The sequence below is a fragment of the Prinia subflava genome, chromosome 11, assembly GCF_021018805.1.
Source record: "Prinia subflava isolate CZ2003 ecotype Zambia chromosome 11, Cam_Psub_1.2, whole genome shotgun sequence".
Taxonomy (NCBI): domain Eukaryota; kingdom Metazoa; phylum Chordata; class Aves; order Passeriformes; family Cisticolidae; genus Prinia; species Prinia subflava.
In genome coordinates this window covers 5798766-5816448 of record NC_086257.1, presented here as the reverse complement: position 1 = coordinate 5816448, position 17683 = coordinate 5798766, and the positions used below count along the sequence as shown (strand labels likewise).

The following is a 17683-nucleotide window of genomic DNA, read 5'->3' as shown; positions in this document are numbered from 1 at the left end:
ACTGACTTAGGCAGCTCAAATCCTGAGCATTTTGCTGCAGGGTGTGCTGGTTTAACATGGGAATCAAAGAAGAATCTTCTAGAGCTCCACGCTGAAACACCATTATTTTCTCAACTTGGTGCTTGTACAGCTGCACTGGAGCACATAGCTCATCATTTTAGGCCAAAAATGCTAAATTTGTCTGGAGTTGGAGGGAACAGGTCCTGCCTACTGCCCACAGGGTTCTGCTTGGCCACTGATCCGCAGCTGGGTTCTGGTTTGCCTTCCTCACAGGATGCCAATACTCCTCCTTTTATTCCCTGCAGCCTTAGTCACCCAGGAGACTGATTTAAATGAAACAGGCAAATTAACTGAATGTTCACAAAGCCCCTGTATCTCTGTCTCCGTGCAGGTACATGCACAGGTAAACATTATTAAAAATAAGAACGGACACCTCCTCTGAGATGAGAAGGATGATTAAAAATTGCCACTGTCCTTGGTGGCACAGAGCATGCAGAATATAACCTCTGGGCGCAGTCCTGCAGCTTTTACCCCAAACCTGGGGCAGCTAAACCATCACGAGCTCTTTTTGCCATTGAGAGTCTGAGCTTGCTTGTCCCCATCCAGCTTCAGGTGTTTCTTGCTGTATCTCTTGATGAGGGTGCCTGGAATCAGTGCTGCCACAGCCATGGCCAGCAGCTTGAGCAGTGTGTCCCAGGAGAAGATGGCATCCAGAGAGGTGATTTGGGACAGGATGGCCCCTGTCTGCACACAGATGAAATTATATGGTGTAAGGCCTGAAGGAATCAGAAAAAAGCAGTTAGTACCCCCCTAGGGAAAATTAGCTCAGATATGCCCAATGCCAGACACAGAAATCACAGAACTGATAGGCTGGAAGGACCTCTGGAGATCATTCGGTCCAACCCCTCTTGCTAAGGCGGGGTTACCCAGAGCAGGTGACACAGGAATGTGTCCAGGGGAATTTGGAATGTCTCCAGAGAAGGAGGCTCCATGCCCTCCCTGGGCAGCCGTTCCAGTGCTCTGCCACCCTCCATGGAAAATTCTTCCTCATGCTGAGGTGGAACTCAGTGTTTTAATTTACAGCCATTACACAGACACAGGGATCTGTGCTTGTAACAGAAAGAACCAGATGTAAAGCAAAATGTGCAGCATCGGGGACACCTGTTACAGAATGCTCAAGGGCAGCACAGAGGAAACAGACCAAGGGTCAGAGTCCCAGCTCTGCCCTCCCTGGCTCAGTGATACCAAGAGCAGCAATGTCACACTGTCCCCACAGGCTGTGTCCCCAGGCCTTACCAATGAGCACGGAGAGAAAGAATTGGGATATGGGGATGTTTAAAATGGGAGCCGAGAGGTTCAGAAACCAGTTTGGTGTCATGGGGAACAGCCTCAGGAACAACAAGAAGAAAAATAAGCAGCTCCTGTTCTCTTCTACCTGCCAAAAGAAACATTCCACATAATTCCTGCTCTTCAAACAGCAGTAACATTCAGATGGCCACGATACGGGAGTGAACTTTTCTTCTAACATGCCACAGCGTAACATCAGAACTGAGGGAAAGCAGCAATATTGTATGTATGGGAGCCTAATAGTGAGCCAGCCCTCTTCCAAGAAGAGGTGGAAATGGGATCTCACCTGAACAAAAGATCAGAAAGCCGAGAGCAGAACCAACTCCAGTGTACAATACAGCATGGGATGGATGGAGGCAGTTCTGGAGCACAGGGGCTTCCCAAATACTCCTCTATTTCATATCTGCTTTTCCTTAAGATCCAGGATTTTCCTGGCAGCCCCTTTGCCAACAGGTTTGCTCCTAGACTGTGCCCTCAGCAGGCCTGATGCATCCCCTGCACACACTTGTTTTCACTGTTGCCCCAAGAGCAGCCTGGCCCAGGGCCATTGCAGGTTCAGCAGAACTGCCAGTCCTTACCTTCCCTTGCAGCAGAGCCACCTTCTCAGGGAAGAAGTGGACAATGAGCTGCTTGCCAAAGGCTGCAGAGAGCAGGTAGCAGAGGGTGGCTCCCACAGACGTGAGGACCGAGCACAGCACCAGCCCCATCCATGGCCCGAAGAGTGCTCCAGCCAGGACATTCTGTGGGGACAAAATGGGGTGAGGCCTGAGGGGCACAGTGTGTCACAGAATCACAGATTTGTCAGGGTTGGAAAGGAGCTCTGGAGATGATCCAGTCCAAATGCCCTGCAAAGGCAGGGTCACCCAGAGCAGGTGACACAGGAACAGGTAGGTTTGGGATGTCTCCAGAGGAGACTCTGTGTCTTCCCCTTGGGCAGCTGTTCACAGTGCTCTGCCACTCTCATAGAAAGAAATTCTTACTCATATTGAGGTGAAACTTGTGTTTTAGTTTATGGCCACTGCTCCTTGTTGCTGGGCACCACTGAACAGTCTGGCACCATCCTCTGACACCCCCTGGAGATATTTCTATGCATTAATGAGATCCCCTCTCAGTATTCTCCAGACTAAACAGGCCCAGCTCCCAGTCTCTCCTCATCAGAGAGATGCTCCAGCTGCACCTCTCTGTGGCCTCTGCTGGACCCTCTCCCTCCTCGTCTCTCTTTTCCCGAGGAGCCTAGCACTGGGCCTGGCACTCCAGCTGTGCCTCACCAGGGCTGAGCAGAGGGGCAGGATCGCCCCCTGACCGGCTGGCAATGCTCTTCCCGGTGCACTCCAGGATCCCACTGACCTTCCTGGCACCCAGGACACACTATCCACCAACACTCCTCGATCCTTTCCAGCAGAGCTGCTCTCCAGCAGCTCAGCCCCAACCCGTAGTGGTACTAAGGGTAGCTCCTGCCCAGGTGCGGGCCCGGTGGGGTCCCTCCGGCTCCTCCCGCCCCGCCAGAGTCCCCGGCCCCGCGCCGCCCTCGCCGTACCAGGAGGCTGGAGCCGGGGATGGCGAAACTCTGCTTGTACAGGTACGCGCCGCAGAACAGGGCCAGCGCCGCGCCCCGGTGCTGCCGCTCGTAGTCCCGCAGCGCCTCGGCCAGATCCCGCAGCTCCTCCAGGTCCGCCGGGAACCGCAGCGCCCTGCGAGGGGAGAGACACACGGGCAGCGCCGGGGGAAGGGAGGGACACACGGGCAGCGCCGGCCCCCACACCCACCTGCGCGTCTGTCCCCCGCTCAGCCGCACCGACAGCAGCCACAGCGCGGCCGTGGCGGCCGCGAAGACGAGCAGGAGCCCAGCCGGGCGCCGCCACATCCCGGTCAGGGCCGCCGCTGCCGCCGGACCGAGCCGAGCCGAGCCGAGCCGAGCGCGCCCGGCCGCTCCCGGGCCGGCCCTGCCGCCCTCAGCGCCCCGGGCCGGGCGCGCAGGCGCGGGGCGGGGCCGCGGCGAGGGCCGCGATGGCGGGCGTGGCCCTGAGGGGCTGTGGGAGCTGCTGCCCCTGAGGGCTGCGAGCCGGCTCAGCCGCGGACACACGCTCTGAACCTCCTTTAAACCCTCGCTTTAAGCCCCCCCCTTTTAAAGCCACGCTTTAAAGCCACGTGCCGCCATGGTTTTATTGTCACTCCCCCGGCCCGTTTATGTGCTGTGCGTGGAGAGCGGGTCCCCACAGAAGGCGTCCCGGTGAGTCCCCACGCCGCGGTGAAATGTCTCTGCCCCGTCCAGCACAGCACCCTCGGGACATCCTGCTTCAGCATGGGATGGGCTTGAAGGTTTTCTGCGTGTTCTCAGTCAGGACCAGGTCGTATCGGCACAGTTGGGGTCTGTGTGAAAAGACGGCCAAAAGTGAAAAAACGACACTTTTTTCTGTCATCTCCCCACCTGCTGGAGGCCGACATAAAGTAAGTCATCTTCTCAAGAGAACTGGCTCAAAGTCCACCTGAAGTGAGGTTGGCTTTAAGCCTGGGATACTTTGAGCATTTTACCATTCTGTTCTACATTATCTTTTGCTTGTGGAAAAAAGGAACGCAAAAAATCAGCAAACAGGCACTGGCTGCAGAGTCTGTGGCTCCCTTTAAGCCAGTCCACACCTGTGCCCACCAGACAAGGTGGTCCTTCCAGCTCACCTGCCTGTTCCTGCCCCTTCCCTGCTCCTGGCGTGAGAAATGCTGCCACTGCTCTGACCTGAGTGCAAACATAGATCTGGTCTGGAGCTAGTTCACCCAAAATGCCTGAGGAAATACTTGGGCTTTCACTGGGGAAATATGAGCATTTAGCCCAGTGTAGTGGGTTGAGCAGCAGGGAAGGGGAGAAGGCAGGACATCCCTCCCTGGGGCAGTGACTGATTAGTTGGTGTGTTCAAAGTCCTGAACTGTGCTTATGGCCTGTGGCAGCCCCTCCTCGGGGAGAGACTGCATCCTCAAATATTAGGGCGTTTGTGTCTGCTCTTTAAAGACTACATGTGTATCTGGCACTGGAAGTGACTGTGGAGGTGTGGGACAGGAGACAGGAGGTGGCAGCAAGGGAGAGCTGCAGGACTTTGTTTAGTAGATGTACACAATCTTTTCCTTGTTCCAAGCCTAGGATAAGGATAGCAGACCTCATGAAATACAAAGAAACATGTTCTGCAGCTTTGTATGTCTTTTTGCTTCACCCTCCTGACCCTGTGATCTTCCAGCCTTGTTTTAACCCAAACTTAAAGCATGGTGTGGTGTCTACATAGTGTCCTTGCACACAAGGTCAGCATAAGAGATTCTGTGCTTGCTGAGCTCAGGCAGAACTCCCAGCCTCCAGAGATGGGAAGCTTAAGGGTAGGACAGCAGAGCAGACAGAGGTTAATGAAATCTCATCAGCAGTGCCTTGTGAGGTACCTCCTGATGTTGTGGGTACCAGTCAGGGCTTTGGGGCAAAGCAGCCAGCAGCTCCCACTTGCTGGAATTCCAGGAGTAAATAATTTCCCTGTTTCACTAGCCATATAAATTGACTGGGATATAAAATGTGTATTTGGGGCTGAACATCTCTCCAGAGAGCTGCATTTCCCTTCACCCTAGAGTTCAGGCCTGGCAGCTTCTCAAAGGTCATTTTCCTGACCAAAGGTTAAGGTGTCAGGCCACGTCAGAGTCACATCACATGGGACGTGTTCCCTGTGCAGTAAGACAGCCTCTGTGTTCAAGGAAGTATTCAGCTGTGGGGCTCCATTAAAGAAGAATTTATTCCCAAGACAGGTGTATCAGAATTACTAAATGTAAAATAAATCTAATTCTTCTGCACATACTCAGCCAAGCCAGGAATCTGGGAGATTCCTTTGCTTCTGTCCCATCTGCACCAACAGAAATGGTTTGTTTGTAAACATCTGCTCACCTTTCTGGGTTTGTCAGTGAGTGGAACCTCATCTGGAGAATCCTGAGCTTGAGTTTTGGGCCAATGACAGATCCTGTTGAAAATGTCAAGGAAATTCTTTCCACATTTTCAAGATCCTGGTCAAACCCAGTAAGCAAAGTGATTTGTTTGTACTGCTGGAAGGTGGCAGCTTCTCTAAAGATAAAGCAGATGAGAGAGAGTGTCAGAGTCACCAAGGGAATAGCACTAGGTTTAATGTAGTCACATTAGAAACAGGGCTGGGGGTGGAGACCTGAGCTTGTGAATAGTTTCTGATTTACAGGAAATGGGTATGGATTCAGGTCTCCAGGTGTCAACCTGCTCAGCCACTTCTGCCCTCAGTTTTTTGGGATGGAAGTGGGGACACAGAGGTTGGATGCCATTTGGTCCCAAACCAGAATTTTCACTGTGGTTCTGCTTGGATCCCAAATGGACTAGACCCAGGTGATATTTATACCTGACTGTCTGTGCAGGCCTGCACTCTGAGTCACCTTGAGATACACATGAAATCTGCACTGGCCTTGGTGTGGGAGTGATGCTCATTGCTCCAGTGCAAGCAGATACCAGAAATGCCTGAGGGAATATGCACCTAGAGAAACCTGGGAAAACTAGTTGTGCAGGTTTGTTTGGCTGAAGTGTAGTTTAGATCAGTCGGGAATTTGCATGTCACATAAACACCAATAATTTGTCTCTCTGAGTGGAATGAATTGATTTTGGATGTGACATACTCAGGCCCAGGTTAATCCCCAGCTGTCTTGAGCACTGGGAACTAGAAGAGAACACTCCCTGAAAGAGGAAGGAAAGAGGGGGAGGTGTTTTTCCTTTTGGCTTAGCGGAAGCCTAGGGCAGCAGTGCTGCTGCCTGAGATTGTCCACTTCAGTCCTTAAGATGACAGAGAAGGGCCCAACCCAAAAGGCTGGGCTGTCAGGGCTGTGTACTGGGGGAGGCTGTGGAAATCCCACAGTCATGTGCACTAGCAAGCATCAGCAGAGGAACTGGGGGAGGATGTGTCACCTCCTCCCAGAGGCAGTTGTTCCTAGGGATGCACTAACACTTAGAAATGCTCAGACCAGTAAAACTTACGGATTAACTTTTGATTCTGTCTTCCTCCCAGTTTCATCAGCTAGCATGATGCTGAAGGTGCCTCTCCTGGTGTCTCTGTTCCATGTGGTAATATCCACCAAATAGTGATAGACTGAGGGAGAGAGAGTGAGGGGTTAGACCCTGTGGGCTCACTCTGCTGTGCAGGCTGTGCAATGTCTGGGAGCAGAGCTGTGGGCAGAGGATGGACACAGCCCCTGCAGTTTATCTCAAAATCCCTCTCTCCTCCCTGCTCTCCATCTCCCTTTGCAGAGATTTCAACCAGAAACACTAGGAGGTGTCAGGAGAGCACTACAGCAAGAGTTATCCGTGCAGGGTGGCCTCTCTGTATGGTTCCCAGCACACTGCCTTTCACTGCCTGCCTTCCCCCTTCACTTCCAGATTGTCTTTTCTTTCTTCTGTCCCCCTCCGAACCCCTCCATTTCTGTTCCTTGTATCTGTCATTTGTCATCTCTGTCTTGGAGCAGAATTGTCTGTTCTTTGATCTGTGAGTCTGAATTCACTTGCTGACCAGCACTAGAGCTCAGGCCATAATCCCAGCCCACGCCCTGGTTATGTTGGTAATCACAGGGATGAGATGAAACCTTTCACTTGGTGGCTTGGTGAAAACCTTTTATCCACAGATTCTTGTCCTCTCCCTGTGCCTCTCACTTTTCTCCAGGGTAGCCTTTTTACCTGTGCAGCCTGTCTTCCTCTCTTGTCATTCCCACACACCTCTTACTTTCACAAAAGAATGGTGTGTCGCTTTGAAACATATTTTGGGAACTTTTACACTTAATTTGAAAGTTCTCAGTCAATTTCCTATAACTGCTAGCAAGTTTGCTTTCCCACCACGGGACAGGCTGGCAGATAAGGAAGGTCATAGCAAACCACGGATGGACACAATTCCATCCAGCAGCCCCTGGAGTTTCTAAAATGCTGCTGTAACACCACCAGCAAATAACCATCTCTGCTTGGCTGCTGCTGATGGAGGCAATGCACAAAGGAAAATAATCTCAGAAATCTCAGTCACTTACTGCAAAATGGCTCTTTGTCCGCTGTGTCAAAAAACATACTTGTCACTGGATGGCTCTGTTGTGTTAAATAGCTTTTCCACTCATGGGCATAATAACCTGCAGGTGACAGTTTGAAAATGAAACCGAGTTACTGCACAGGTAGATGAGCCACTAAATGGCTGAAAATAAGCAAGCATTTAAGAAATAGTGCATTGTGTGCCAAGTAGCACTGTGACACATCCTCCTGTGCTCCAAAGGCTTAGGACTGAATACGCCTGGTTACTGTTCAGCACTTTCTTCAAGCTGATCTTTTTCCCCATCTGCTATCCATGGTGAAGAAGGATTTCATTTTGCAGTGCAGAATGAAAATCATCCCCTTGGCTTTGCCAGTTCCTTTCTGGAAGCATCAGGTGTTCTAGCATCAACATTTCAGACCTGCAGCCTGAAGCTGGGCTGTCACACTCAGGCTGGGGCAGACAAGTCCGGAATCCCCTTTGTTCACCCATTTGCCATTCCTTTTTGAGCACAGAGGGGTTTGTGGTGCTGGGAATTTGCTTGTAAATCTTATTTTAGCAGGAACCCTGTCCCTCAAACTCCGCAACTGAGGGACTTCAATTCACTGTTTCTCTGATTTCATTGTAAAGATCTCAAGTCAAGTTTTGGCTTTTCTAGTTCTGGATCCTTTACCTGTGGATTTCTGTTCTAGATCATAACATGATGTGATATTACAAGGAGCAGGCCTGAGAGACCTCAGAGACCTCAGTAGAAATAACTTGGGTGCTTTTGCAAAGCAAAACATCACCCTCCAAGCGACAGTGACAACAGGCAGCTCAGTACTCAGGATGGATTGACATTCCCTGGATCCTTACCTAGGATGGGGCATGGCCTGGGCCAGAAGAGCTCACAGCTGGTGCATTTGCCATTCCTGTAATTCCTGTACGAGTTGCACGGGTATGTGGTGATATTGCAGCTCTGTGTCAGGGACGACAGGAACAGGAAAACAGACCTCTGGTGGTCACATTTAAAATACTGCAATCCTTAATCATGTACAGGGAAGAAATATTTCATTAGCAATCCTCATGTCTCAGGGAAACAGGATTAATGCCCACTGGACATACCAGTGGACAGTCACTGACATTCTGAACCCAACGAACTGCACTGGGTAGCACTGGGCTGTGGCAGAACAGTAAGTGAGCAGCTGCCTCTCCCTTTTAGTACACTCAGCTCTGCCTATGTCTGCTTTGCTTTTCTTCTTCTCTTTTTGGTTTTAAAAACATTTGTTTGTGTGGTTGCTGCAGTTCCAGAGGATCCAACTATGGATCAAATTCTGTCTGTGGTGTTTTCCTCCCCTCTCTGAGCTCAGGCTTGATAACTGGAAATTGCTTTTAGCTTTGCACATGACCTTTCATTTTGGTGTAAAAAAACTCTTTAAAAAGACATAACCAATAAAAGCAAAATGAATGAAGCCTCATTTCCTAGGGATTTTTGGCTTAGGCTGCTCTCCTATGTAGATTCTCTTGGGTCTGATAAGGGTTGAGTTCACAATACTGCATTTCCTTCTGTGAGGTATCTTCTTCACCCAGCTTTCATCAAACCAGTTCTGCTGCCAGGCTGAAAGGAAAACAACTTTCTTTTGTCCAAGACTAGGGCTGTGCCTTCCAGACTGCATGGTCTGTCACTGCCAAGGAAGGTGCCTTTGCTTTGGGATAACTGCTGCTCAAAATTCATCATGAACCCATTTTCTCAACAGGTCCTTGCTACTGCTAGTCCTTGGGCTTTCGTGTGTTACAAGTAATTAGAAACAAAAAATCTCACAGATTTTCTGGACATAGTCACCAAACGAAGGCACACATGTACCTGAAGACTTTTGCACAGAGGATTAGTCCCACCTGCACCGTGACAGAGGCACAGAGAGGTCACCCTGGCTCTCATCTCTGCTGGGTGCACATCAGCTAAACCCTGTCACACCAGTGCTGAGAAGAAGTTGCTGCCATGCCTTTCCCTGAATAGGGATTTCATGTATTTTCTAAGCAGTGATGATAGTTCTCTGGCTTTCTCCTCTTTATCTGATTGGAAACATTTTTCAGTGGGGTTTGTGCAATTCAGGGCAGGATTAATTACCAGAAAATATTGTCAGTGGACAGCCTGGTTGGTCGGTCCCGCCGTTGGGATAGAAGTCGATATGGCCCAGTGCTTCTCCATAACCCAGTCCTAACAAAAGGGAATACCAGGGCTCAGGCAGGGAATATTAAATTGTAAAATGCACAAGAAGGAAATATAGCAACCTAACTGGAGAAAAGTGGTAGTTATTTAGCTCTCAGATGCCTGCTCGCACAGGAATACTAATGTCATCCATCTGTTTAGGCAGCAGGCCACACAACTGTGACCCAGCTGGGTCATTTCAACAACGGTATCAAGTACCTAAAATAAGTCTGTGCATGCAACAGTACAAAATGTGAGGGTTTGTGTCACTTGTGTGCAGGAGAGGAAAAGGGATGTTAAACCTGGCTGTTGCTGTGCTGCTGAAATCTGACTTTCTGGAGGGGCTGGGAGAAGAGAGGCAGCAATTAGGTGGGAAAGCCAAGTGTCAGGGGTAGGGGGGCCATGGGAGTACCATGGGGGCTTGGCATTGCACTGCTGGCCTGGCTGGTGGGTCTGGAAGAGAACAGGGCTGAGGGAGAGTCCAGATTTGCGCTAGAGGAAGGTTTAACTCTTAGGAGGTGGGATGGAGTCTGGAAGCATCACGCAGGGAACCATGGGGTGAGGATGACTGATGTGCTGTGCAAGGCATTGAGCTGCGGGACCAGCTCTGGAAACGCTGCGTGCTCGGGACTCCTTGGTGGGATGTTGGTGTATCCTGCTCCGATAGGACTGTGCTGGAGGACCTCCTCCAGCGGTTCCTAAGTCCTTGTAAATCACGGGCCGGGTTGTAACTGCTGTCACCAGCAGCATGTTTTGAAATGCAAATAAAGCAGGCTGAGTGAGGGAGTCTGCTGCGCTCCCGGGCCAGAGGAGCGAGGGCCCCCAGCAGTGCTGCCCACCGGCAGCCCCCCTTCCCCGTGCTCGCAGTCAGTCTCCGGGTTTCCCTGTAAAGGAGGGAGCTCAGTGTCACATACCGTCCGTGTCCGAGTGAATGACATCGACAAACTGCGCGTCCGTGGGGTCCAGCCTCTCGCTCGGCGCCGCCCCCCGGTACAAGGGGCCCGCGGGGTCAAGGCCTGCAGCACAAAGCCACGGGCGTGGCACGGCCTCACTCCGGCTGTCCTTCCTCGGGACGAGAGGACTGCTGGAGGGAGGCTTACCTGTGATTCTGCCCAGCTTGCCATCGAACATCTGACCCACAAAGCCAGAGATGTGCGCTCCCAGGCTCACTCCTATCATGTGCACAGAGTCAAGGGACGCTCCAGCAATCTGAGATTTAAAAGTACTCATGGTCACGTGGTTTTGGAAAATAAAAAATAATTAGGAAGAGAAATGTAACATCTCCCAGTGTTCCACTCTCCTTAGAGATTTTCCCTTTGGCAGTCCCTCAGAGCAGCCAGCATTTCTGTTTGAGGTCTATACCTCAGAGAGCTGTAATGAGAACAGTTCGGGTAATAGTTGTATTTTCCTGGGGCAATGACTGCAAGTGTGGACAGGAACCACTGATGGACCCCAGGAGTAAAATTCCAGTTGCCCCACATGTGGTTCCTGCCAGGAATTAGCAGACACTATGATCCCTAAGCACCCAGCATCATCATTGCCTGTGCAACGCCTTAGAAGAGCTGTGAACTGTAGCTGATCCCCTTAAGCTGCCTTTGGATATACAGAAAGTGGAAGTAGAGTTTCTATGTATGGGAAAACGTGTCTGGAGAGTTTTGTACCCAGAAATGTAGAGACTCAGAGTGTAAACTGAATATTGCACCAAAAGCACTCCAAGGGTAGGATTTGGCACTGCAGTGCACATGCACTTCCAAAAATTAATGTATTCCTGTTTTAGGAGTTTCTATTCCCAGACATCCTGCTGGTTTAAGTACTTCCTTTGTGCCCTTTACATACTGTGCCTTAATGACTGTATCGTAGCACGAGTGTCCAACTTACCACCATTTCATCTATAAGTTTCTTCAGAATCTCAGCAACTCTTTTGCACTTCCTGGAAGCATAGGTGTAGATGAGAGTCGTTGCCCCCTGGTTCCAGTCCACAACAATGACGTTCATGTCCTCTACAGAGAGCAGGAGGTTCACCAGAGGAGAGATCCAGACCGGGGCAGAGCCTGTGAACCGGTACCCGTGGATGATGAAGGTTGTTTTCTTGGTCACATTAAGGTACTGAGTGGAGGCTGCTGAGTGGAGCTCCTCAGCACAGGTTGGGTTCTGCCGGGTGTAGAGCAGCAGCTTCACTTTCAGCTGTGTCCCTATCAAAGCATTCTTGAAGCTGAGGGCTGTGAATGCAGGACATGACTCCTGAGGATCTGAAAGCGGCAGAGTGGCAATTAGAGTTTGGTACCAAGGGGTTTCCTTTAGCCTGTTGTACCTGCCAGACCTGCACAGGGCAATAAAGTGTGTTGGGAGTTGTCTGAGCACAGGGGCTGCTCCTGTCTCCTCTCTCCCTCTCCTCTCTATCATGCTCATGACTGAAGTTACCTTGGAACTTAGGTTTTTTTTGCTGTATTGGAACAAAGAAAGCAGTCACACCGTTTTGGAGCAGCATTCCCTGACACAACACAGCCCTGCTTCCTTTGGCAGCTGGGAGTTGGCAGAGACTCTGTCCAAAAATCTCACTGGTGTGAGGAAGGTATTAGACATCAACAGGCAGGATGGTTTCTGTACTGGTTTGTGAGCACTCCCAGATGCCCTGGACAGGTTCTCAGCTAAGCAGGTGTCCCCAGGGTTGGTTTGTACCTCCAGCCTGGAGCTGCCAAGCTGCAGAGAGTCTTGCCGTGGTGAGGGGCAGCTCAATGCTTCATTTGTATGTGCAGATACAGCCTGCTATTCCAGACTGCAAAATGGGGCACCCTTGAGTCTGTGAGATGGTAAATGTGCTTTATACACAGCTGAGGTGTAACTGAATTTGATGTAAGTACTGCTCGGTGGGATGGCCTGGGCCATTGGACAGCCTGTCTTTGTTCTTTGCTTTTCCATCAGAACACCAGCTGAGCCTTCAGAGCCCAATACAGCCTCCAACAGGGCACTGGCAGGGAATGGAATAACTGTCTCCAGACAGACACTGCTTATGAAGGCCCTCCCAGGTTTAATAGCCTCTTCCTGGCTCACAATCCTTTCCCTCAATTCCTCGTAATCTTATTGAAGAACCTTGTGGGGGAGAGTGTCTCTCTCACACGTGTCCTGGGCTGCAGTAATTGTTCAGGCTACAGTTCCTAGAGGAATTTTCCTGATCTTTGTTGCTTAAAGGACTGTGCAGTAGGTAGCAGGCTTTAGAAAACCTGCAGCTGTAAGTTAATTATGCTCTAGCAAATCTCCAATGCTCTGTGCATTTTAATTTCTGAATGATGAAACTCTCACAGTTTGTATGAGCAACTTTCCCTTTTCTCCTCCTTAGGAAATCAGGAGCATGAGAGTGATATAAATGCTTTGTGCCCAGCATATAAAGCAATCTGCTCAGTTGCCACAGTTCTGCTAATTACTTTGTAGAAGCCCCAGGAGCCCCAGAAATAAAAGTTAATAGGCTAAAAGGATGTTGCAGTTAAGTCCAACTGAATATTTTAAATTGCTACCATAAATTCAGAAATAAATTTTAACATCTGAAATGCACAGAGTCCTTCCTATATAAAGCTTATGGTAACATATGAATGGTGGGAAATGAGCCCTCAGCCAGGCCCAGTGAAATCAGGGGCCTTTGAATGGAGGGTGTCCTGTCTCTGTAATGCTTCACTCAGAGCTCCCAGGAGCAGTGTCACTCTGGGCCCTGCTCCCAAGAGCAAAGGTGACCTGGCTGCCTCCTGGCCAGTCTGCTGTCAGCTCGTTCTTACAGTGCTCCAGGGAAACAGCAGCAAGGGTTCTGTGACACTGCTCTTGTGGAGATCCCAACGTCACTGGCTGAGTAAAATTAACATTTTTTGCCCATGCACACCAGCTCACACAGTGAGACTCAGTGACTGTCCTCTAGGTGCTACTGCAGCATAAAAATATACCAGCTGTGTGTTTTATTAATACCTAGGCATTGTTTTAGTTATTGTATAGTAGTACTGTTGTTAATTATCTTTACTGCCACTGAAGCTGTAGCAATACGGGCAGAAATGCCAGGCAAAAATTACTTCTAAATGGTGCAAGATTGCACCGATTGCTTAATTTGTTTCTGTATCTCCTGCACTGTGCTGAGGCTTGCCCAGAGGAGCACTTTGTTTGTCATCAGAACAGGCTAAACCTTCTGGTACAGAAGTGCTTTCAAAGAGCTGGTCAGCATTTGCTGGTACCTAACACAGGGACTGTATAAAGAGCCTTGTTATATCTGCATCAGGTCTGTTAGATGGGTTCTGTTTTGACTTACAAAATCAAATCAGTGCTAATAAGGGGAGGAAACCTGCCAGCTTCTCTTCTGGCAAGCTGGTGCCAATCCCAGCCTCATCCACCATGTGTTCAAAAACTGACACATGAGGGTGGCCAGTTATCCTGGCTTTGCTCTTCCTTCTGCTAGGCACAGTGACTCCTCCCCAAATGGCTGAAAGTGTCTGCAACTCCAGGATGATTAGAGCAAGTGGCTTACTGAGATTTACTCTGCAAGCAAATAAATGAGGTAGAAACTTATCCCCTGGCACTGTACTTAACCCATGTCCAACAGATCACTTCCCTCCAGTAAAGGGCAATGAACATGGCCATTAACCCAGCATCCCAGTAATCCTCATTTTCAGCCCTGCCTTAGCTTGCTAGACAGCCTCTGGCAATCCCCATTCTCCTTCTGCTCTGTTTTCTGATATGTAAAATAGGAGGCAAACACTGGTTTGCTGGGCAAGGTGTTCTGAACTTCCAGAACCTGTAGCGGGGAGCATAAAAATGTGTTAAATCCATGTACCTGCCCGGGAGCTGGACACGTTTGGTCTCCAGCCTGAGATCACCCTCCAAGGTGCTATTGCAGCAGTGGAGGCATCTTCAGAATAACTTGGTTCTGGAATTTTATACACAGACACACACATATATACACACATATATATATATATTCTGAAGTTATGTACTCCCAGGTGGGAGTGTTGCAGGGAGTGAGACAGTCCCAGGCACACTCCTGGTATTTACTGCACTCAGTGCTCTTAAGGCCTGCATTCTCCTGGTGTCTCTCATTCCTTTCCAGAAGATGGAGTTTGGGGGCTTTTTCTTTGCTGTTGATCCTATGGACAGGCAGGGTGTTTTGGGTGGCTTTTTGGGGCTGTGGTACTGAGCTGCCTGCATGAATAAAGTAGCAGCTGAGGTTTTTACCAGCCTGTCCTCTTGCAAAGGGAAGTTCCAACAGATTTTTCACCTCAGTGGGTCAGCGGTCACTTGGCCAGATGTGTGCCTGTCCCAGCCGTGGTCCTTGGGACACAGAGCTGCTTGTGCACCTGCATGGAGCTCAGGTGAGCGTGTCGCTGCTTCTCTGCCTGCAGCAGCTCTGGCCCTCCTGCCCCTGCCACCTTGCCTGGGCTTTGTACAGCGTGTGGCAAGAGACTGGTCTTAACAACAGCTTTCCCCCTTCAAGCACACTTGCCTACCACACCATAAATCTCGAGAGCATCAGTGGTGCAGACTTCCATCACAGAGAGGGTGTGCCCTGCACTCCTAAACTGGTCCTCAATAGCTCACTGCATTTCATCAGTGCCTTTTCACACCATTCTCTTTTCCCTCTTCTCATGACTGCATTTCCTACAGAGTATTAAACAAACCAAGCAAAAGGCGACCCTGAGATTACTCCAGAGGACCTGATGAAACACAAGTTAGTATTTATAAGAACACTGGTTTTTTAGCACAGTTTGTTTTCCCTACAAAGCAGAGAGCTGTAACTTGCCGTGCTCCCATGTGTATGTTAGCACAAGGCAGTACATTTGTTTATTGTTACACAGGTTTGTTCTTGTAGGGCTGTGAGGCTATCAAATGGAGCTTACTGTTCATAAATGGTAATTCATCCTTCGCCTCTGTCATACATGACACCCCTGAGAAGAAATCATTATTCTCTGAAGATTTCGAATGACATTTTCAGTGTCGATGGATAGTACTTATATAAGAGAAATGTTTGCAAAGGGAGGAAAAGATAATAAAAAATACTTCTGGTTTTCCATTTGGAACTCTTAGAACTGACTACATTCATGTAACCAGTATAATTTGCTTTGCCAAAATAAATAATGCTAGTAAGAAACGCTGTAAATGCAGAGGGCAGGTACATTCATGTTGCTGTAAAGCACAGAAATGTGTTATATTTGACAAAAACATTCAAAACAAATAGTCGAGATCTTACCTGTTTTCACCCCATACAAAAGGCAGATGAACGCAACGCACAGCCTCAGCATATGGACTTCCACATGGAATTCCTGCAGGTAAGAGATTTGAAGGATCCCACAATTTCTCTGACAGCAGTTTGCTTGGTTTTTTTTCTGCCAGTAGCAGTAGGTGTGGTGAAAGGAGGAAGTTACCAGTCAAGGAATGAAGAGCAGTCAAATGAAGCTGCTTCTTAAGAAGGTGGGGCATCTTCTATTCTAGCAAGTTTCCTTAATTTAAATATAGTTTGCCTTGGGGGATGACTAATCAAAGACACAAATGGGTTGGTATCATGCTGTAAGCAGCAATTTGACTACAAGTGTTGAAACTAATGAAATTATTGCCTGTCTATTTGTCTTTTGGAAGGAATGTCAGGAAGACTGTAGATGTCACTTCAAGTCTGATAAGCATCTGGGTGGGGCTGGCGCTTGGTTTCACAGAGCTCTGCCTTTGGAGAGTTCATAATAATCCCTGATACCTCCCATGCCCTTGGTGCTCTCCTGACTGCCATGGCCCAGAGGCCCTTCTACAAATCCTGTCACCACCTCAGGCAGCAGACAGGTGCACAGCACAGTGTTGGGACAAAGGGAAAGTACTGCTTCAAGGTGTCTGGCTCTCCACTGGGCTCCCAAGAAACTGCTGCCTTGGATAACACTCATGCAACTGGCATTCCCACATTCCCACATTTTCTCACAGACCTCACAAATTCAGCTCTAATTCAAGTACGGAAGGCTTTTTCTCTCCTTGCTGGATGGGAGGAAGGAGATCGCCAAGGAAAGACAACTGTCAGGGGCAGGAAATGAAGTCTGAGATTGGAGCTGGAAGGTATAGTGGCAAAATTGGGAAAACGAGGGTGATGGGGAGTTTGTAAAGGGATGAGAAGCGTGTGGGAGCAGGGATAGCTGCTGGATAGAAGTTGGGTGGTAGTTTTGCCTGGCGTTTTCTTAGCAAATTCTTCTAACATAGGCCAGGGAAAGGGAACGTGGGATGGATTAGAAATACCTAATTAAGCCCAGGCTCTGCTTTCTTTCCCCTGGTGATGATCCAATGAGGAGCTGAACTATTACAGCTCCCAGTGGCATAGCTGGTTCTTTGGTCCATGCTGTACTTATTAAGCTTTTTGACTTTGCTAATTCTCAGGTTAATCCTTAACTCTTCCTGCTGTCTGCAGCTCCTTTTCATTCAGACAAGTGTCTGCTCCTGTGGTGCAGGCATGGATCACAGTTGAGGCAGAGCATGTGCCTAGAATGATTCTTTCACAAGCTCCTTGAGCTCTTCAGCATCAAGCAGCTCAGCAATCTGAGCAGCTGAACATGTGCCATTCTGTGGTCCCATTTGATAGCCACCCAGGCAAAAATTTGGGCTTGTTATTTTGAAGATGATAAACACTGAGAAAAGACACCACATCTGTGGATCTAGAAGCTCCAGGACAGAGCTTTTTCTGCTGCACTGGCAAAAGAATATAATTTAAACATTGTTTTCCTTCCAGCTCCTTTCTCACCTCTAGCAGTAATCCTAAACTCTGTCAAAATATTTTCCCTTAGCAAGAAGTTCTGCCAATAGTGAGACGGAATTGGTCCAATAGTGAAACATGAAGAACAGAAGGCTTTTACCTGTTGCAAAAGACATCTGAGAATCAGAGATAAAATAAGGTAAATCAAGAGGGCCTTGCCTTTCATCTCGATACAAAAAGAGGTAATAATTTGTTGCCTGAGGATAAGCCTACTCCTTTCTTTTCCCCATCACTTTTTTTGGATTTTCATTTCCCATCTGAGGTTGCTCATCCAAGTGGCTCTCACTTCAAGAGGCCCTACACTGGGACTGGCAGGTTCTTCCTCAGAATTCTCAACCATCCCTCTGAAGACCACGATTTTGA

The 17683-nt window shown here is 49.1% G+C and overlaps 2 protein-coding genes across 5 annotated transcripts; both read right to left on the bottom strand.

The window, feature by feature from the left end:
* Positions 1–351: 351 nt before the first annotated feature.
* On the bottom strand, positions 352–3333 carry TMEM41A (transmembrane protein 41A). Of its 3 annotated transcripts, none has more exons than XM_063408623.1 (5): positions 3114–3333; positions 2885–3038; positions 1926–2087; positions 1297–1435; positions 352–744 (listed from the first exon to the last, which is right to left on the bottom strand). In XM_063408623.1, exons 1-5 carry the CDS (start codon positions 3209–3211, stop codon positions 548–550), a joined length of 750 nt encoding a protein of 249 aa, XP_063264693.1. In that variant the 5' UTR covers positions 3212–3333; the 3' UTR covers positions 352–547. The 3 variants fall into 3 exon arrangements, with proteins under 3 accessions (XP_063264693.1, XP_063264692.1, XP_063264694.1); XM_063408622.1 differs by having other exon boundaries at positions 352–776; positions 3114–3332; XM_063408624.1 differs by lacking the exon at positions 1297–1435 and having other exon boundaries at positions 352–776; positions 3114–3332.
* A 127-nt stretch (positions 3334–3460) lies between these two features.
* Positions 3461–17342, bottom strand: LIPH (lipase H). Of its 2 annotated transcripts, XM_063408621.1 has the most exons (10): positions 15788–17342; positions 11449–11819; positions 10671–10779; positions 10485–10586; positions 9490–9579; positions 8238–8405; positions 7390–7485; positions 6356–6467; positions 5255–5428; positions 3461–3717 (listed from the first exon to the last, which is right to left on the bottom strand). In XM_063408621.1, the coding sequence occupies exons 1-10, from the start codon at positions 15837–15839 to the stop codon at positions 3645–3647; spliced, it is 1347 nt and encodes a 448-aa protein (XP_063264691.1). In that variant the 5' UTR covers positions 15840–17342; the 3' UTR covers positions 3461–3644. The 2 variants fall into 2 exon arrangements, with proteins under 2 accessions (XP_063264691.1, XP_063264690.1); XM_063408620.1 differs by having other exon boundaries at positions 10485–10779.
* Between the last annotated feature and the right edge of the window lie 341 nt (positions 17343–17683).